The 20,127-nt window shown below is 45.8% G+C and overlaps 3 protein-coding genes across 6 annotated transcripts in view; 2 read left to right on the forward strand and 1 right to left on the reverse strand.

Moving 5' to 3' along the window:
• Positions 1–2,051: 2,051 nt before the first annotated feature.
• On the forward strand, positions 2,052–4,360 carry LOC149349481 (uncharacterized). The gene is made up of 2 exons (XM_089578453.1): positions 2,052–4,189; positions 4,242–4,360. Exon 1 carries the CDS (start codon positions 2,483–2,485, stop codon positions 2,885–2,887), a length of 405 nt encoding a protein of 134 aa, XP_089434579.1. The 5' UTR covers positions 2,052–2,482; the 3' UTR covers positions 2,888–4,189; positions 4,242–4,360.
• A 1,793-nt stretch (positions 4,361–6,153) lies between these two features.
• Oseg6 (intraflagellar transport protein Oseg6) lies at positions 6,154–11,792 on the forward strand. Its single transcript, XM_089578449.1, has 2 exons — positions 6,154–10,457; positions 11,164–11,792. Exons 1-2 carry the CDS (start codon positions 6,771–6,773, stop codon positions 11,488–11,490), a joined length of 4,014 nt encoding a protein of 1,337 aa, XP_089434575.1. The 5' UTR covers positions 6,154–6,770; the 3' UTR covers positions 11,491–11,792.
• Positions 11,793–12,799: 1,007 nt separating this feature from the next.
• LOC149349483 (coiled-coil domain-containing protein 186-like) overlaps positions 12,800–20,127 on the reverse strand; it is a 65,551-nt gene continuing 58,223 nt past the window's right edge. For 3 of the 4 annotated variants that reach the window (XM_089578450.1, XM_089578452.1, XM_089578451.1), the window contains exons 15-17: positions 18,981–19,050; positions 18,643–18,792; positions 12,800–15,341 (exon numbers count right to left, since the gene is read on the reverse strand). In XM_089578450.1, coding sequence (XP_089434576.1) covers positions 15,255–15,341; positions 18,643–18,792; positions 18,981–19,050 — 307 coding nt within the window. In that variant the 3' untranslated portion in view covers positions 12,800–15,254. The remainder of the gene's footprint in view (positions 15,342–18,642; positions 18,793–18,980; positions 19,051–20,127) is intronic. The other variant, XR_016290100.1, reaches the window with a different exon arrangement.

Raw genomic sequence — 20,127 nt, forward strand, 5'->3', positions numbered from 1 at the left:
AGCGCTCTGATGGCGACAACGCTGGTAAATTAGATCGTGCCAATGACATATCGCCAATCATCGTACGACATCCGATTGCAATGTAGGTTTGTACTACCAAAATGCAGAACTAACTATGGATTCTGTATGTTAAGGTATATTGTGCCAAAGTTCCTCAATACCTCATTCAGTGACCAAGTGAATATTTTGTCTTTGTCTGCCATCCGGAAAAGCTTTATTCAGCAATATGTGCTACAGTGATGCGAAGCGTCTGGGTGTACTATGCCACTCTGTGTAATAACCTCACTGTCTTTTATTATAATTATTACTGCGAATTGCTAGATATCTGTTTCCTATAATACATTGTTCTTCATAAGCGCACTTGTATCCACTTTTCAACAGTGTTTTTTTTTTCTCTCTTTTTGCCTCGTGCCAACTGCCGACTTGTAAGGATGGTGAGGCCCGTCAAGCGGTGTATCATTCACTGCTTTTTTTCTCACCATCCCCAGTTTGCGTGTACAAACTGAAATAAAGATTTGATTGATTGATATTCTTGAACACTCCATTAAAAAGTATGTTCAGTATTGTTTATACGTATTAAGAGTATATCCATGAATACTCATTAAACGATCCACAAAAACCCTGAGGCAGGGTATGAGTATCCAGCGTTAGCAATACGGAACGAATATTGCGTAATTTGCTATAGCAGGTAGAAATTTTTCGTTGTATCCAGATATCTACCTTTTTGATGCCAACGTATACAGCGCAAGAAGGCAAATCGTTTGACACCACTTCGAATGTCGCACGTCAATTAGTTTGGCCGTAATGGACGTCTGAAGTTTCACGAATTCACAGTTTAGGGAAACAAAGGTCATCGGTGCGAATCGTTATATTATTCTACGCTTTAATTCGACTAGTGATATTATTCTCCGTAACGCGCTGAATCGTTTGATATGACTCCGAACATTCTAAGCCAATTAGGTGGTCCACAATCTGTGTACCAATGATACCACCCACTGGTCCCACTTGAATGGCCTTGTGTTTCATACGCGACCCTTGCGTTTCATACGAACGCGACCTTGAGTAATGCGAGTGTTAGAGCTCACATGTATTGTTTAGAAGCATTAAGAGTACCTTGCAAGAGGATGCTGAGCAGCATCTGACTGGAACGGCCTCTCCCACCAAATCGCAGCCATTACCTGTCCATCAAGATTCCACCAAGAGATAAGATAACGCAGCTGATGTTAGATTAAACCAAACCTCATGTTATATCCGTAGCCCCACCCCTTATGTATACCCCTGAATAGGGATCAACTGAACTGAAAAGCAGCCATAAAACCACACGTCGATGCATATCAGCCTACTCGGACAACAGAGCGGTTTGAACGAGTAATTTGTTACCACTTAATAATGTGCAAGTGCAACGCGCCCGCGACACACGCAGCAAACGAAAGCGAAGCAGAGACAAACGTGCAATTTCTATTGCAGGAAATGAGGGGAGAGCGAATCTGCCTCTGCTACACCGCACTCGCGGAACATGACGCGAAAGAGGAGCTGTCAAGTTTACTGCGTAATAGTAACAGACGGCGAAAAAGTATTGATCTGCGGCGACTGCGTACGTGCCTGTCGGTGACGCAAGGGCCAAAAACAAAGCGCTTGCGAAAGAGCCCGCCAAGCCGCGGCAACAGCGAGCGAAGTGCTTTTCCAAGAAAACTACAGAGAAACTAACACTCGGAAGCGCCGAGATAAAGAAGGTACAAAGAGCAAGGCGCGGTGAGAATGGGTTGCTCGAGGCGCTGCGGCGCTGCTGCTACACGGCCGTTTCGCCAGACGCCGTGGTTTTTTTTCTTTCTCCAATGCTTCCCCATGACGTCAGGCAGGGTGCCTCGGGACCATACCTCGGGCAAGACAACAAACAGCGAACGGCCTGCGAGGGGAAACGCGGAGGGAAGGGGTGGGGCAATCCTCCTTCTTCTTTCACCTCTACCGCCGCTGGAGGCAGATCTCCACCCCGCGCCGCCATTGGTCCACATCTCACTTGCACGTGACCTGTGACGCGCCGCAAGCATCCCCTGACCTGCCGAACACAAACAACTCGTCTGCCATTCTTCGCCATTGCGCAGATGTTGAGGGCTCCGTTGAGGAGGTGGACGCACGCTGACGTGGGCGCTTTAAACGCGCCGCGTTGCTGGAGAGTTTCTGCGAGACCGATGCGTCGCGTGTGGCGCAGCTTTTGCTGAGCGTTTGTTTCGGACAGTGTCTCCTCTCTGTGTGGCGGCGTCCCCTAAGTCAAGTTGCCCTCGGCACTGGTCGCCATCGCCTCGTTGTGTGTTCCTCTTGTGTGCGCCCCTTTCAAGGTGGGTCACCCCTTGATTTTCGTTTCTGACTCTCGTCGGCCTAGGGCGGCGTTTCGATCTGAGCTGGGATACTGAATTGTGTGACTACATCGCCGCTTCTGTGTGCGCAATCAACTCGGCCGCCATCTTGTTCGAACGGGCTCATCATGGCTGCCAGAGTAGGGCAAGCCGCCTGTCCGGTCGCACTGGGACCTTCGCCACGTCGTCGTGAACGGCCCGCGGCTGGCGGTGCACCAGCGGTCAGCACCACTCAGGCCGCCCCGCAAAAGAAAGCCCCTCGCAAGAAGACGCCAAAGGCAGCGTCCCCGCCTGCTACCAAGAACTCTGGTCGCGTTCCGCACAGCAAGAGCGCTTCATCATCGCCTCCCTTGGGACGTCCCGCGGGAAGCGGCAACTACGCTGGGCCAAAGTTCAGCGAGCCGCCGTCGCCGGGCGCTCTTCCCCAACCGCCGGTTCAGTGGATGTCTTGCGGCGCCTTGCAGGCAGCCCCGTCCGAGGTCTGCCTTGAAATTGCCAACCAACTGAAGCTGCTACTCAAAGTGAACGCTTGAGATGAAAGACTCGGCTGACCGCGAACGAAACTGGGGTGGGTGGGGGGACTCTTTTCTGGACTGCTGACAGACTGTTGTCGCTGAACCGAGCCTTGGCGCTGCCGCCCTTTATTTTTGTTTGAATGTGTGGTTCTCGAGTACCTGGCGCAGATATTTCTGCGAGAACTCGCCGGTGGACCTTGCTGGCAGGTCGTATTACTAAGTATGGGTCTAGTCAAGAGGAACTTAGTTTTTTACAGACTGACCATCATGCGTCCGACGAGGCAGATTTTATGCATGCTCGCCGATCATGTGCATCTTTTACCGGGGGATGTGATATTATTTTTCTTGCCCCTGGTCACTCGGGAAAGCAGTTCGACTGCCAGATTGCACGGGTGGATGGATGATTTGTGAAAATTGGCTCACTGATCATTTGACGATCGCAACATTCCGCGTCATTAATCATGCTTGTGTGAAACAAAAAGAAAAATTCTCATTTATCTTTTCGTGCGAGTTTCGTCGACAATGCCCAAAGAGCGCGTCTGCTCGGCTACGCATTGCCAGCCTAGTAATTCCTCGACGCCCGGTAATCGCCGGTAGTCTCGGTGGAGAGACATTCCATGGTTCATCCATATGGTGCTGACGGAGTTGTACTTTGTGGATATACGCTGTGGCAAAGGAGCTCATTATTTCGAAGCAGTTTTGCTGGCGCGCGTGCATGTGAAGACGTTGACGCTTGCAGTTTCTGCCGCTGCTGACTTGGAAGTGAATAGGCGGCTTGAGCATTCTTCCAGACCAGTGTCAAGCACTGCCCTGGCATGAGTGCACCGTTGCGCGAGGAATGATCGTTGCCCATCATGGGGACACTTGGCAGAGGTTACAACGCTAGCTCCGAGACTCGTTCCGTGGTATCATACGCAGCCTGCCAGCAATATCCACCGGCCGCAAGCTTTGTGAATGCTCATGTAGCTTTGTTTTGTAATGACATCTAGTTCCCCGTCTTCGTGTAGTCTTCGTCTTCGCAGTGTTTTTCACAACAAACAAAATGGGTTAAAAAAGATTTTTTTTTTTTCAAGCACGTAAAATTTGGCTCATCTCATGGTCAAAATTTTCTACTCTGTCTCTTTCACGGCCCCGAATATCCTTTCCCCTTTTCCCGGGCCCCTTCGGGGGCCCACCCACTGGTGCCTGGCAGACACGCGATGCGTGCCCCGCCTCGAGCCCTCCTCTCATGCACACCAGGCCGCAAGAGTGCTTTCGAGCACAATGGCCGAAGCAAGAAGCCGTCGGCACAAGACATCATCAAGCCAGCGCGGTATAAAGGTAACTGCTTTTTGATAAGTGCCCGCATGTTTCAATCTGCCCTTGGTTTCAGATCAGGACATGGCATAGGCGCCGACTGTCGACCTCGTTTATTCAACTGTCTGGCGACTTGCTGTTACAGTGAATGGCCCCGTCTGCATATAATAAACGCCTGCTTGATTTGTACACGAACGCTGGGTTGGATTGATTTCTCTGGTAGCGATTCCGCGCCTGGCTGCGGGCAGGGGATTTTTCTCTACGGAGTTCCTACGCCATCGGAGCCTAAGTAATCTGCGACACAGATGAGCTGCACAGTGGCGCGGTACTTGAACGGAGCAAGTGTGCCGGTGTCAAAACGACGGGGTGTTGCTACGAAAGTGCACATCCCGGTTGAAATCGACGGTGTGGAGCTGCAACATGGTGGAAACAGTCATTCACTGATTCTACGCAGTTTCTGCGTGCGTTGCTATATCGGAGCAAATTTGTGTGCCTATACACTTCGTGCTGAAGTTTGCCCCCGACTTGCTGCGCGATGATTGCGCTTGTACTGCTAAATGAAAGTTACGGTAAGCTGCGATTATGCACAGAAATGTGTGCAGTGAGTGAGGATTGCTGGCCAATGTAATGCGCAAGGTATAGGCACTATCAGGAATAAGTGCGAGGAGGAGGAGGTAAACTATATAATGAAGAGACCTTACGCGGGGACTGGGGTGATGTTCCTCTCACCGCGGCGGGCACCTCTTACGCCAGGTGGCCGACCAACGTTGTCGTTCGGCGACCTGGTCATCGGCCCGCTCCGTGACTAGTGGTCATAGGCGCCGAGTTTTCAAACTGCCGGGGCGGGGGGGGTGTTAAGGAGAGGTAATGGCAGAGTTACACGAGTAGAGAATGTGTTCTGTGTCTGCCTTGATCTCTGGACAGCTAGGACGGTGAGCTGTGTCACACAATCCGAAGTTGTAGAGCATTGGTGGAGTGAGGAGACTGAGATCTGCGAAGGACGTGTGCTTATGCAGTGACTGGTGAGGTTGGTGTAAAATTGTGCGATTTTCCCTGGTGTTCTGGTAGTGTTCAGCTACTTGCTATTTGTATGTTGCGGCGTCTTCCCTGTGACGTTAGATTTGGCCAGGGGATCGAAGGCGCCCGGATCTTGATTTCGCGGGCCCGTTGATGAACCAACTCATTTTCCTCGATCCCAGCATGACCGGGTATCCAACGTAGGTCGATTTAATGCTCGGACTACTGTTATAAGACTCTGCTAGATTGTCATGTAGGTTTGTTTCCAGTAGTCTGCGTTGTATGTTGCGGATGGCATTGCTGGAGTCGGTATAGGTGTTATTTTATGTTGTTTATGGGGGATTAACGTCCCAAAGCGACTCAGGCTATGAGGGACGCCGTCGTGAAGGCCTCTGGAAATTTCGACCACCTGGGGTTCTTTAACGTGCAACAGGTCCAGTTGCGGTCTAATATGCGCGTTTTCCATAGGCTATGAATTCATCGTCCAATAATCAGGTTCCAACAAGGTACCGTAGGGATAACAAGGTACCGTAGGGATTTGAAACTAACTTTTTCTTTAGCGTCCTTTGCACCGCAGAACAAAATCGCATCCTTGCAGTTATCAGAATTTTTTTTTTTTTTTCCTATGGAGCTATCGTTGCAGCCGATCCCAGCATCGTGTTAAACTGCTACACTCTCGCGCTGTGCATTGCACATATTAGTCTTCATCAACTTGTAGCTTTGCGCAAAAGGCACGAAAGGAAACTCCTGGCTCAGTGGATGCCTAAATCGTGCTTTGAGCGACATGGCGGTAGAGAGAGATGTGCGCTGCTTGCGTTTGCCTTGACAACGCTTTGGTAGAAACGCGCACTGGAGCAATAGGCCGCAGATGTCGACAACATTGTAGACTCCGTTGATTTTTGATGAAAGGAAAGGCGCACAACTGGCTTCCCGGGTCAGTGGACCTCAATCACGCTTTCAGGTAAGTGGTGGTGCTGTCCACCTGCAACAAATTGCTTTCGCACAATATTTCGTGCTTAGCAACGCGAAACCACTTGCATTTTTTTTCTCTAAAAGCGATGCGCGCACCAAATAAAGAGAAGTGGAAGTAGACCAGCGTTTGTGTCCAGTCATTAATGAAAAGACTAGCGCATGTAACTAGGACACAGACATAGAAGACAGCACGAGCGCTAATCCTGTCTTCTACTATGTCTGTGTCCTAGTTAAGTGCGCTATTCTTTTAATTAACGATGACATACTATAGCCCAGCTTTCCGCCTTGATTTGTGTCCCGAACTGTTTGCTCTTTCGTACGCGTGCCTTTTTTACGCTGTGAACATTCACACGCGCTAAGGGGTGGCGGTAAAGGCCACGGATATATTCTACTAGCCTGTCGGTTTAAACCTCCCCCCCACTCCAGAAGAAAAGAAAAGGGGACGTTGCTTTCTTTCATGTCATAGAACGCTGCCTACTCAGAAATGTGTCGGATTAGAGTTTCCCCGTAGCGCACCAGCCAAAGTCAAGGTGCTCGCCGCTCGGGAAGGCACGCCGTCTCCCATGGCAACGTCCCGTGTTTACAACGGCTGGCTACCGCGCGTATCAGAGCAAGCATGAAGGCGGTCTTTACGCTTCCGGAAAAGACACACGGTCCGGGACCGGTGTTCTTCACGTGGCAGAAGTCGAGTGGAAACTACCTTGTGACAACTGGCTACGATCAGACGGTGAACGTGTACGACCGTCACGGCGACCGGAAGGACCAGATCAGCCTGCCCGGCATGTGCTCCGGGCTGGGCTACGACAAGGATGGCGACACGCTTGGCATCATCACGGACCGATCGGCACGGCTGTTTTTGTGGGACGCAAACACACAGCAGCTGGCACAGGTGGACACTGGCCTTAGGGACGTGCTTACACTGCTGCTGTGGGCCAAGACTGGGCCCTTTCTAGCCATCGGAACCTCTAAAGGGAACTTGCTCATTTACCATCATCGATCTTGCAGGAAGGTACCAATCCTGGGGAAACATGCCAAGAGGATAACCTATGGGGCTTGGAGTCAGCAAAACATGTTGGCTCTGGTTGGTGAGGATAATGTGCTGACAGTCAGCAACCAAGAAGGCGACACGCTATGCCAGACGACACTGAAGTCGGAAGCCACACTGGTGCAGTTCTCATGCATGAAAAAGGATGAAAGGAGCACAGCTGAAAACACGGTTAGTCTAGTGCTAAACAAGAAGACTCTGCTTCTTCTCGACATTTATGATCCAGAAAATCCCTATGTTCTTGCATTCCAAGAAATGTATGGGAAGATAATAGAGTACAAATGGTATGGAGCAGGCTATATCCTTCTAGGATTCACAAATGGTTATTTTGTAACCATCTCAACAAGCCCTAAAGATATCGGCCAAGAGATGATGCAAGTTCGCTGTCATAAGCAATCATTGTCACATATAGCTATATGCCTATCCCAAAATAAAGTGGCATCCTGCAGCGACAATATTATCAAAGTATACGACCTTTCCGATTTGCAAGACGTGCAGTCTGTTGTTACAGTCGATGATGTGCGGAAGATTGAGTGGCTTGACTGGTCCGATGACGGACAATTTTTGGGAGCAGGAGGTGCAGGCGGCAGCTTGCACGTCTTCCTCACAAAGCTGCCAACCTTGGGAAACAGCCTTGGCCATCGTTTTGCTTATCTGACTTCGCTGACTGAGGTGACTGTGGACAGTGTTACAGAGCCTGAACTACACATGACACTTAGAGTGGACATAGAACCTAGCTTTATTGCTTTAGGGCCGTTTCACCTAGTTGTAGGGATGAACAACCATGCTTGGTTCTATGCACTCGGTGACAAGTCAATGGTACCACTTCATGACAAAGAATATCTTGGAACAGTGAGAAGTATGAAACTGAATGGCGACTATGCTGCAGCTCTTTTCGATGGCAAACTGCAGCTTCAGCTTATAGAAACTGAGACCAGCGACTTAGAAGAACGGGAAAGTAAGCTATTTCCAGATTCTGCCCATGGCCATGTCAAAATTTTGTGCCATACAGTTACTGAAGACTTTGTCATATATGGCACAGACACTGGTTTTATTGAGTTTTTCTTCCTTGAGGACTGGACTGCCATCAATAGGTATAAACACTCCAGTGGAATTCGACAGCTCCATCTTGATCCATCGAACACTAGGCTAGTGGTTCTGGATGAAAGGTTGCAGGGGTTTCTATACAACCCTGTGACTGACCATGTGATAGACATCCCAAACATACCATCTGCTGCTAGGGGTGTTTTCTGGGACCAACACCTGGACAACAGAGGTTGCTTTGTTGTGTTTGATGACGTTAATGCCTACGTATACATGTATGTTTCATGCACAGTGGTAGGGGCCCTTGTAGAAACCATCAGGAAGGTGAGCATTCCTTCTGGGCAATACCCACTACTCCTCCATGACGGCAGCTTGACATGTCAAACACAGAGTGGGAAAACAGCACTACTGCTCGTCACTGGAACAGAAGACAAAGGCAAGGACACAGTTGCTCAGCAGCGGCAAACGCTCGACGAATACCTGAAATTGCGCAGGTTCAATGATGCTTGGCAGGTGTGTGAAACCTTGAATTCAAAAGAAGACTGGATTGTATTTGGAAACAGTGCTCTGTCTAACTTGGACGTTGACCTGGCTATTCGAGTTTTCCGGCAAATCGGTGATGTTGGAATGGTGTGGTCACTACGAGAACTGTGTGAAATCGAGGACAAAAGTCTTTTGGCAGCTTATCTGGCCATGTTCAAAGGAGATTTTGGAGTTGCACAAGAACTCTTCTTGGCATCAAGCCAGCCAACAGCTGCATTACAAATGCGGCGTGACCTGTTACACTGGGAACAGGCATTGCAGCTAGCAAAGCGCTTAGCACAGAAGCAAATACCTTTCATATCAAGGGAGTATGCACAGCAGCTTGAGCTTGCAGGTGACAATGCCAGTGCACTGACCTACTATGAGTCTGGCATAACAAATGATTTAAGCCACACAGACCATGACAAAGCGTGCCGTGCTGGCTTGGCACGGACATCACTTCGATGTGGAGACATCCGAAAAGGAGTCAAAGTAGCAAAGGAACTAGACAGCAGACTGCTGCTGCGAGAGTGTGCAGAAATTCTTGAGAGCATGAAACAGCACCAAGAGGCAGCTCCTCTTTACGAGCAGGGAAACTACTACGATAAAGCAGCCAACCTCTACATAAGACTTAAAAATTGGAGCAAGGTTGGTGAACTGCTCCAGCATGTCACGTCACCAAAAATATATGCTCAGTACGCTAAGGCTAAGGAAGCTGATGGACGCTTTGCAGAGGCAGCAAAAGCATATGAGCAGGCACACGATATTGAAAACGTTGTTCGAATACAACTGAACAATTTGAACAATTTAGAAGAAGCAGTTCGACTAGTGAAAGACAGCAAATCAACAGAAGGTGCAAGGCTTGTAGCAAAGTTCTTTCAGAAGTTAGGAGATAGTGTTTCTGCGATACAATTCCTCGTACTCTCTAAGTGCTCAGATGAAGCCTTCCAGCTAGCCAAAAGCTGCAAAAAGATGGATGCCTATGCAAACGCCATTGGTGACAGTGGGTCACCAGACGACTTCCATGCTATTGCTACTTACTATGAGGAAGAACGTAACAACTTTGATGCCGGTAAATTTTACTTCAAGGCTGGTCAATACAAGCAGGCCATGAAGCTGCTTCTAAAGGCAACCACTAAAGATGATGATGAGCCAATCAACCTAATTGTGCAAGCTGCAGCAGCAGCTGCAGACGACCAGATAACCAGGCAAGTCATTGAGTTCCTCATGGGTGAAACAGATGGAATACCCAAAGACTTCAAGCATCTCTTCAGGCTGTACATGGGACTTGGACAGTACAGGGAAGCAAGCAAGACTGCTGTTGTCATTGCACGAGAGGAGCAAAATGCTGGAAACTACCGCAACGCACATGACGTCCTCCTCAACATGTACCAGGAACTGCGTAAGCAGCAGGTCAAGGTTCCAGCTGAAATGCACCACAACCTAATGCTTCTCCACAGCTACATTCTGGTAAAGGTCCACGTTCGTCGTGGCGACCATATGCAAGCAGCTCGGCTGCTAGAGCGTGTGGCTAACAGCATCAGCCGCTTTCCAGCACACGTTGTTCCCATTCTGACCTCAGCTGTGATAGAATGTCAGCGGGCTGGTCTCAAGAACTCTGCATTTACCTATGCCAGCACCTTGATGCGGCCAGAATATCGCAGCCAGATCGACACTAAGTACCGAAAAAAGGTATCTGCCATGAATAGGCAAACACTTGCTCAAGAAATTTTGTTTACACCCTATGCAAGCATTCATCCTTTATGTTCCTTTCACCCATTTTTTTAAAAAGTTTGTTGCGTGATTCAACAAAAGAATGTGCTCGAGCATGTACCTTGAGGTGGAGAGGGCTTCAGCAGGGGAATTTTGACGTAAATAAATTAAGTTGAACTACAAGAAGTAAAGCCTCATGGCTACAAAGCAATTAGCTTTCTTTTGTAGCTGTATAGCTATGCTCAGATGGATGCTCAAGGGAATTTCCTTGTTCATAAAACAAATGAAAAAATAGACAAATGCATGACACGGTAAAGCAAAACAGGCTAGTTCCTCTCATGCCAAGCTAATTATGGCTGCTGCATGCTTTCCTCCATACCACTGCTTCGAATGGTGCAGTGGACTGTAAACTTTTGCAACAGATGGTACAGCTAAGCAGCATGTTATCTTCAATATATAGAGCACTTAATGCAAAACACTAGAAACTGGAGTAAAATTTCAAACCCACGCATACCTGATAATGGTAACCGGCAATGCTTGTTTTGCTACTCAAAAAACTCATTTTTCCCCCTTTACTTCAGATATGTTAATAAAAATGCTTAGCCCTACGGGTATCCTGCACGGCCGAAAACATTACCAGCCTGAAATGAATGCGGCAAGTGAAACACTCTCCCAAACTCTGCAGGTGGAGGCTATAGTGCGCAAGCCCCACCGGGAGCAAGAAGAGGCGGCCCACTCGCCATGTCCCTTCTGCGGCTGCAGTCTTGCAGAGATGGAGCTACTGTGCTCCCACTGCACGGCCAACCTGCCCTTCTGCCTGGCAACGGGCAAGCACATTGTCAAGGACGACTTCACACAGTGTCCGAGGTGTGGCTTTCCTGCCATCCACTCGCAGTTCTGTGCAGTGCTTGCATCAGAGGCCAGCTGCCCCATGTGCCTGGAGCCAGTGTCTGCAGACCAACTGCAGCTGGGGCAGTTTGAGCCGCAGGTGCACGCAGACACAGAGGAGTAGCTTCTCAGCGGATTGCCTTTGCCCTGTGCCTCCAGAATGCAAAACACTGAATCGCAGCAGGCTAGTAAAAATTACTTGTAAGATGCAACAGAGTTGTAGCTCAGTATAAAAACTGTAACAGAGCTTGTTCAGCAGTTATGCCCTTTGCAGAATTATCATGAAACGGGCCAGTAGCAATAAATGCTGTGTAGTCCTGCTATGAGAGAATCCAAATCTCTTGGGGAAGAGGAGTTGGGAGCCCTGTTGCAATATGTCACACATTTTTATTTCGCATCCAAATAAAATGTCACCGGCTGAACCCATTTTGTCTGGAAGCAAATGTCAATTGCCACTTCAAAGCACACTCAGTCTTCGTATATTTACAGGCATATAGCCTCTTTAGTAAATGATAAAAAGCACTCTGCATACAACTGCCACCAAATAATTTGAGCCGCCCAAGCTTGTGTTGAAAAATACATCGCTAAACAGTACCTACTCTAACCAAGCTGATTTTTTCTCTGCAGACCTATTTTTTTTTTTTTTTTCACAAGCAAATGATGACAAATGAGAAATTTTTTTTTTTACGTTCATCTGATATTTTATGTCAGAGAGATAAAAACAGCTTAACAAGCTGAATTATTTCTCGGAAGAAAAGAAGAGTAACATAAACCTCTCAACTTGAAGCTTTTCACCTTGAAGAGGATAAACACTGTCATAAACCCTGAAGGCCATAAACTTTTTTTTTTTTTTTATGCAGTGACAGGACAATGTGGGATTTTACCATTTCAGTTCTCTTGGCTTTGTAAAAAAAGAATTGTAAATTATGTGGATGGGATATGAGGAACACTGTAGTGAAGGGCTCCGGATTGATTTAGACCACGTGAGCTGACATTGCACAGAGCATGGGTGCCTTTAGCATTTTGCTTGCAACAAAACGTAGCTGGTGCAGCCGGGATTGAACCTGGCTTCAAGTAATGAACTGGCTGCAACCAACCCATCCAGCTCAACGAACTCCTTCAAGACCAAGGAAATGTGTAAAGGTGCTTTTTACACCAGCAGCAGATTCACAGGCACCATTTGGAAGGGCTGGTCCTGTTGAACTTCCCTTGCTTGAAAAAATGGCAGTAAATGTGGTTTTTCCATGGAACATTATTTGTGCGAAGAGGGGGGAGGGGAGCACGTTGTCTCAAGTGTGTTGCGCACTAATTGTAAAAAAAAAAAACGGATCGTGCTTACAAGATAAAAAGAATAATAAAATAAGAAGAGATACATAGCTGTGACCCCATTAGCACAAAGCAGCTTGTCAACTTGAAACGTTCTGCAGGCACAATGACACTGTTTGAAACTGTTTAATAAATTTCAGCAAAAACTTTGTGCAGGTCAAAGCACTGGCATGCAAAAAATAAAGATGCATACATGTACACTAGACTGCAAAACATCTTGATTGTAAAACAGAGGCTTCAAGGTCCAGAGCACGTGCTTCCAGTAATAATCGCTGCACAAGTCAAAACATAACTTTTGCGCATGAGCTATGGAAAGAAATTTCCACCTTCAGCACATATAACAATTTGTATAGCATATTGTTCCAGCATAGAGAAGATGCGGGACAGAGAGAAAGATGAAAAGGGGTGCTTTCTTGTTTGTTGTCTTTCTGTCTTTTGCCTTCGTTACACTGGAACAACACAATAAACGAAAACGAACTCGACCAATACTGTGTACTATTGAGCAATTTGCAGTATGATGCATTATGAGCGCTACATATGCAAGCAACAAATATAGTACAAACAAGTGTTTTTGCATGTGTTAACTATTACAGCAGACTGCTAACCCCCAAAACTGCACCATAGCTCTGAATTTGCATGATCTGACCATGATACTCTTGTTTTGCCACTGGAATAATGCGATAGACATAGCAAGGGGCCAATGTAGAGTGTGAATTTGAACCATTTTACTCATTAGACTTGTACCATACAACTTGCATCCAGTGAACTCTACAAGCAGCAAAAAAAAAAAAAAAGACACCAGTGCCAAAAATTCTAAAAGCATGTCACATAAATGAAACGAACTGTGTCTGAGTTTAACCGAGTTCACAAGAATTCATGCACAAATGTAGTTGCTTGTTAACATGATCAGTAAAAACAATTTTCATACTTGCTCCAATTGTTCACCCTAACCATGGCTTAACTGTGCTCAATGCTACTGGCAAATTTCTATTACATGAAAAAATATTGAAAGTGGCCAGTCTCACCAGAAAGACGCAAAGTCTACAAGGTGTCAGTTTTGCAATTCTGACAGCATTTAGGTGACTTAAGGGCAGCACTTCAAATACATTGCAAAGCAACCAAAACACAACAGAGGCATTTGCATGCTGGACAACAAAGAACATTTCAAATACACAACTCTGCACTGCACTAACTGTGGTGCTAATGAGGAGGAATACAAAAATAAAAAGAATTAGCAAAAGTTGTAGACGTGCATTGTTCCTTAATAATGTATCACTTGGCTATTGTTAGGGGCAGGGTACTCATTTCATTAGTGACTGTCTTTTATCTCAGCTTTCACAATAGCCTTTCAAAAGCACATGGAACCAACTGCCACATCAGTACTATGATGTTTGTACTAATGTTAAGGGAAACACAATTAAGAAGCAGCACACTACAGCTGTAAGGAGCTTTCAAGCTAGTCAGCATAACGAACACCTTATACACTTATACACTTATACACAATTAGTATTTGCCTTCAGCAGGCCACCCACTCTCACTAAATTGATTTGAATAGTCTGTTTTATAGAGTAAACTATATATATATATATATATATATATATATATATATAGGACATGCACGCACACACACCCACACGCATGCACGCACACACACACGAACACATGAACACATGCACACTTTCAGTTTGAGATTATGCTGCGATACAGGGTGTACTGCCAGATCAGGGCCAACCCTGTCATCAAGCCATATAATGCCATTGAGACAGATATGCAAAAAAAAAAAAATGAGCGAGAGAGAGAAAATTGTTAAGAGATGTCAAGGTGTTGAATGAAAGTTTGCAAGCTGTGCCTGATTGGCACTGAACTAAAAAACAACTTGAGTGACTGATAAGAAACAAAGAGGCTAGTTTCCCTATCACTTGTCTTGCTAAGGATAGGCGTATGCCATCTTTCAGTATAAGTGCCAAAAAGTCTAAAACTTTCTGACTGTTAACAATTACAATCTAATATAGAAGAGAACTAGAGGCTTTCCTTGGGTTTTAAGAACGGGTCTGGAGAAAAGAGCAAGTGATAGTCAACATGCACATTACGATTACACCCAGAAAGTATGTTTTTCTGCTCATGAACACTTCAGAAAAGCTCAGCACAGGCATCCATTTGAAGTACAGCTGCCAAGTGCAAAAAAACAATGTGCACTGTAATCATGGTTGCGGAGCTCTGCACAGGTCGATCATTTCTTGTCTCACAGAAGACACACTCTACAAGGCACGTGACACTAAGATGTGACAATGTACAATGAAAACTGGCAAAGAAAAAGAATAATGGAGACTGCACAAGGAGTCACAGGACTGTCCTTGTTTAAAACCTGTATATGCCAACTCTCTCAGGCAGCTAAGCATGAACACTGAAAGGCCTAGCTAGCATCTGCAGCCTTATCGCTACAAGTTGGCAAAATAAACCCAGACATTGTATCTAACTAGCATATGTACAAAGGACTGATTCCCAAGGCCCCACTTGCATTCAAAGGAGCAGCAGGGCAGCTCTATTAAGGTACAGTTCTTCTCACTTTCGCCGGCACTGCGTTGCATCAAGGTTGCGATAATCCTTGCTAAGGCGTGCTATTTCCTCCCCGAGGGTGTTTATATTCTCCTGCAGAGGTCGTGGGGAAAAAACAACAACACACAAGCACCATCAGATTAAAAATCCCATGTGACCTAAGAATTGATAAAGATTAAAAGAAGAAAGCCACGACCAGAGTGACTATAACAATCTCAAGTCAGAGGAAAAAAAGCGGAAAGCAACCTGCCAAAGAGAGCTTGCTTATACAACGAACAGAACAGTTACGAGGCAAAATGAAGTGAGGCCTAGCAAGATGAGAATACGTTCAGATCTCATGTAAACTTTTATCAGCGTACCACATTCACCATACACGAGGTTTTTGACCAGAGGGTCCTATATAATGAATGTTTAAGGGCTAAATGAGCCAGTAGAGTAAAATCCTCTAGATAGTAATTCATGGTATTGTGGCAAAAAGAATGTCCTGTGGTTCTGATATGCTGCGGCAGTCATCGGATCTGCTGTGTGTAGGCTGCCCCAATGGGCTCATGGTAATAAAGGAGTAAGAAATGACTGAAGCCTGTAGGCCGCAACTAATAAGAGGCTTCTGAAAAACATATTGCAACGGCTTTGTCTTTTGCACTCCAATAACATAAACCGATACAAAGACCTGCTAACACCAAGGATAGCCAAGGCGAAGAAAGGATTCGTTCTTCTGTTTGCATGTTCTTTGTGCGCATTATTCTATTATTCATATAGACGGCTCAATGAGCAGTATTGTGAATGTGGTATGTAATCTTTAAGAGGCACCGAGGACACTCCATCAGGTTTCCATTATTAGTAAAATCAGATGGCTGGTCCTTTCACGACTCTTCAACTGCTGTGAAATTGGGAGTTGGAATATTTTTTCTGAGGCTCGTGATGTAGGTGATGACGTTGAGTGTGGTAGGTTCGCTATGTTTAATTTGTGAATTAAATCTTCGTTTTCATTTTTTATGCATGATGATGTGATGAAAGTCCACTAACAGTAGCGACACAAGTCATCTTAACCCTTTAACCGCCAACCCCGAGCTGCACTCGTCACGGGAGTTGGTACCAATATTGCCAGCGACAAGTCACACTCGTCCGGCCCGATCTTCCGCTGTTTCCGCCAACAAAGACAAGTTACGATCATCTGTTGCTTTGGTTGCAATTGTCAATACCTAGAGAGCGATAGTTGTCTATAAAAAAACTGCATTTCTCGTTTTCCGCGCGTTTTGCCTGGCAACTGTCTTTTCATAATGGCGCTTCACATGAAGAATGCCTTTGGTGGCGATGCTCGGAGAAAAAGAGGCGCTTCTTAGAGTACAGAAAGCAGCGTTGCTGACGACATGGAATTTGTGTCTGACAGTAGTGTGTGTTTGAGCTGGATATTGCTTCAGATGACGATGAGGGCAACGACGACAGCGGTGACGCGCTGAGTAGTGCACGTCTGTGGCAGCCCCCTGACGAGAATGATATTCTTGGCTGATTCCATGTATTTTTTGACCAGGGCATCACTGATCTAATCGTGACAGAGATGAACCGTTACGCAGTAGCGTATTGAACTGCTCGGGGTTCCACATGGAAACTAGTAGACCGTGATCAGATGATGGTCTTCTTTGCACAAATAATATTGCAGGGTATTGTTGGCAAACCTCAATTCGAGATGTACTGATCAACAAAGGAAGTTTTGCAGACACCAGTGTTCAGGAAGACCAGGAACTGCTTAAGCGTGTTGATGCACTGCTTCCATTTCAGCAACTTGAAAACCATGGATGAAGCTACCCATCTGCAACCCAGGCAATGGAAGCTGTGGCCTGTTATCACAAGGCTGAACAAGGCCTTCCTTGCTGCCTATGTGCCAGAAGAGAATCTGTCCGTTGATGACAGTCTCTTGCTTTTCAAAGGAAGATTAGCATGGAAGCAATATCTTCCACTCAAACTTTCAAGATTTGGTCTCAAATTCTTTTTATTGAGTGAATTTTCAAGCGGCTACATCGACAATTTTCAAGCTGCTACAGCTGTGCACTTCTCAGTGTGTTACTGTCTTTTGCATCAAATAAATACTTCGAAATTTAGTACATTGTAAGTCATTACCACGTCATACATTGAGGGAAAGCCGCCCTCAACAACAGATTTTGTTTTTTTTTTAGTTTTTGTGCTAATAATAACCAGAAATCAATGATGTAATATATTTTCAGAATCAGAATTGCACAGAAAAAATTATGAAAACTTAAAAAAAATCTGTAATTTTGGTCGGTTTTTCGAGAGTTAAATAAGCGGCTAAAGGGCTAACATTCGAGCGTATACTCTATCATTTTCTGCTCTATTTAACAAAACATCTCTCAATATCATCACTCTACTTCTGGGAACACATTTGATCTACTGGTGGTGATACCTGCCTTCATTTTTTACCATTTTGTAGCTTTAAAAGCTTAACTTTCTGTGCCTTTTGATGATTAGCAAGCAGTAATCCACCAATCTAGGCCAGCTTCAATGTGTCCTCTGCCTCCTCCTAACTACAGAACCAAACATACACAGTAAGCATTGATACAAAAGTGGCAGAAGGAAAATGCAGGTGCTGCTCTACAGCAAGCCATAGAGCTCAATATAAAGTGTTGAACAGGCCACTTAAAAGGCACGCTTTTTTCTTGCGTCCATGCCCACACAGCAGCTGCATGCAATACCTGTTGATAAGATGCACACCATGCTCACTACTGGCACATCCTGCTATCAACATCACTAAGGTGTGAAAGCGTAACCCTCCTCAAATTCAAAAGCCTTGCAGCCATGAGGCAGTGACAACGCTGCCAGTGTGTGGAGTGAGCCCACTCTACCCATGGACAGAATGGATTACAAACTTTTGGCAACGGTTTCGCACAAAAATTGCAAACACCTTTTTTTTTCTTCTGATATGCTGGTTCATTTGCACTAAAATATAACAAAGAGTTTCTTTTTGACATTATTCAATGGGTGGTACTTTCACCAATAGTACTTGCCCTTTACGTCCATAATTTATCTCAACAAACATACCATCACCCTCGCCCACTGAACACCAGATTTTGTAATGCACTCAAAACAGCCTGAACACCCCTTTGAGCTTGGAGAGTTTATCACTTTCAAATGCAGATACTACTGTGGACATCTAAGCGACATTCAGGGGAGAAGTGGTGATGTCGGGAACAGATGTACTGTTGAAAGAACATTTGGAGTGCTGCAAGTACAAATAATGCAGAATAAAATGAGCAAACTACATACAGAGGACAAAAAGAGATAATACAAGCTTCCTCAAACTTATCTGCAGGCTTTTTTGCCTGCCAAAGGAGGATGAGATGTGTGAATACAGGCTTGGAAAAACTTGTGCTAAGCTCACTTTAAGGGTGATGTTTTTCAGCAAGGTATCTTCGAGAACTGCCTGGAGCTTTTGGTTAATTTCCAGGGACAGCTCCAGAGTCATAGTTGTGTCCACAGCATGGCTGTTGTACACAGATGCCATGATACCTCCTTTCTTGGAGATCTCTGCCTGCGAAGACAAAAAGCTGAGAGGTAGCCATTTTTGTCCAAAGCCGTAGAGGGAGGCTGTGGTTACCTTTTGCTTTTTCCCTAACGACTGCTTGCAAATAAACACCAACAAAAAGAAAGTGGCCATTTGTGCCGTTAGAATGCACTCCAAAAAACGTGGAGGTCTGAAACGCGAGATCAGGAGCTCACCTTGTTGCAATCCATACTGGTAGGAACCAATGCACCGGCCTCTTCTCTGATTATGTAATTTTGAATTATCCTACAAACACAAATTAAAAAAAATATATATATATACATACTTCCATAAGGATGACGCAGACAGGCACAAAAGTTCTAGCATATGTCAATATATCCATGCAAGAAGACTATAAAGAGAAGCCCGAAGAAATACTGGGGAAACGTATGTGGTGAATAATGCTTGGAGACAGCTATTAACAGTTCATGGGAGATGGATACACGATGAGAGAAAGGGGGAATGTCATTATTTTGGGCTGAAGCTGAGGAATCTTAACAGCACTGAACAATAATAACCAGCAGTTCTTGAAAAAATGTATTTCCTTTAAGGGGCGATATGGGTCTTGAAATTGCAAAAAAGACAAAAAATGTAAATTTTCAAAAAATCATGATTTTGAATTATAGGCTTATTGGGGCTTAACGTCCCAAAGCGACTGAGGCTATGAGGGATGCCACAGTGAAGGACTTCGGAAATTTCGACCACCTGGGGTTCTTTATCGTGCGCTGACATCGCACAGTACATGGGTCGCAGTTTGCCTCCATCCAAATGCGACCGCCGCAGCCGGGATTGAAACCATGTCTTTTGGGTCAGCAGCCAAGCACCATAACCACTGAGCTTCCATGGCAGTAATTTTGAAGTCTCTGTTGTCTACACTATGTCTCTGCAAACTACTGTATAAACGCGTGTAAGAGCCGCACTTTTTTTTCCAGATCCGAGGGCCAATTTTCGGGGTGCGGCCTGTACAGGCAACGTGTGGATTTTTTTTTTTTAATGTAAAAACACACCAATCAGGGAATAAGCGGCATTTGTTCTACGTTAAATCTTCCCTCGCGAAGTATTTCGACTCTGAGCTCATCCCAATAGAAGCTGCGCAGGATGTCTGCCGTCAATGCGCAGCTGTTGTTCCGCACTTCCATCACATAGCAGAGCAGCTCTTCTTCCAGTTCGGGAAACTAAAACAGCTTGCCTCAGAAAGCACGCATTTTGCAGCTTGTGTTTCTGAATGCATCCTTTTGGTTGCACCATCATCGGACGCACTTCTTAGCCACGTCAAATTTCCTGCCCGCCGCAAGCTTGCCATATTCAAGAGCTAACTCCCAG

Source organism: Amblyomma mixtum, chromosome 3 (genome assembly GCF_055824585.1).
Source record: "Amblyomma mixtum isolate Tamu chromosome 3, ASM5582458v1, whole genome shotgun sequence".
In the NCBI taxonomy this organism is placed as follows: Eukaryota; Metazoa; Arthropoda; class Arachnida; order Ixodida; family Ixodidae; genus Amblyomma; species Amblyomma mixtum.

Bases quoted from the DNA above. Each gene is read 5' to 3' on its own strand.
- LOC149349481 (XM_089578453.1), top strand. From the start codon at position 2,483: ATGGCTGCCAGAGTAGGGCAAGCCGCCTGTCCGGTCGCACTGGGACCT.
- Oseg6 (XM_089578449.1), top strand. From the start codon at position 6,771: ATGAAGGCGGTCTTTACGCTTCCGGAAAAGACACACGGTCCGGGACCG. The intron at 10,458-11,163 runs GTATCTGCCATG...CAAACTCTGCAG, and splicing joins ACACTAAGTACCGAAAAAAG to GTGGAGGCTATAGTGCGCAA.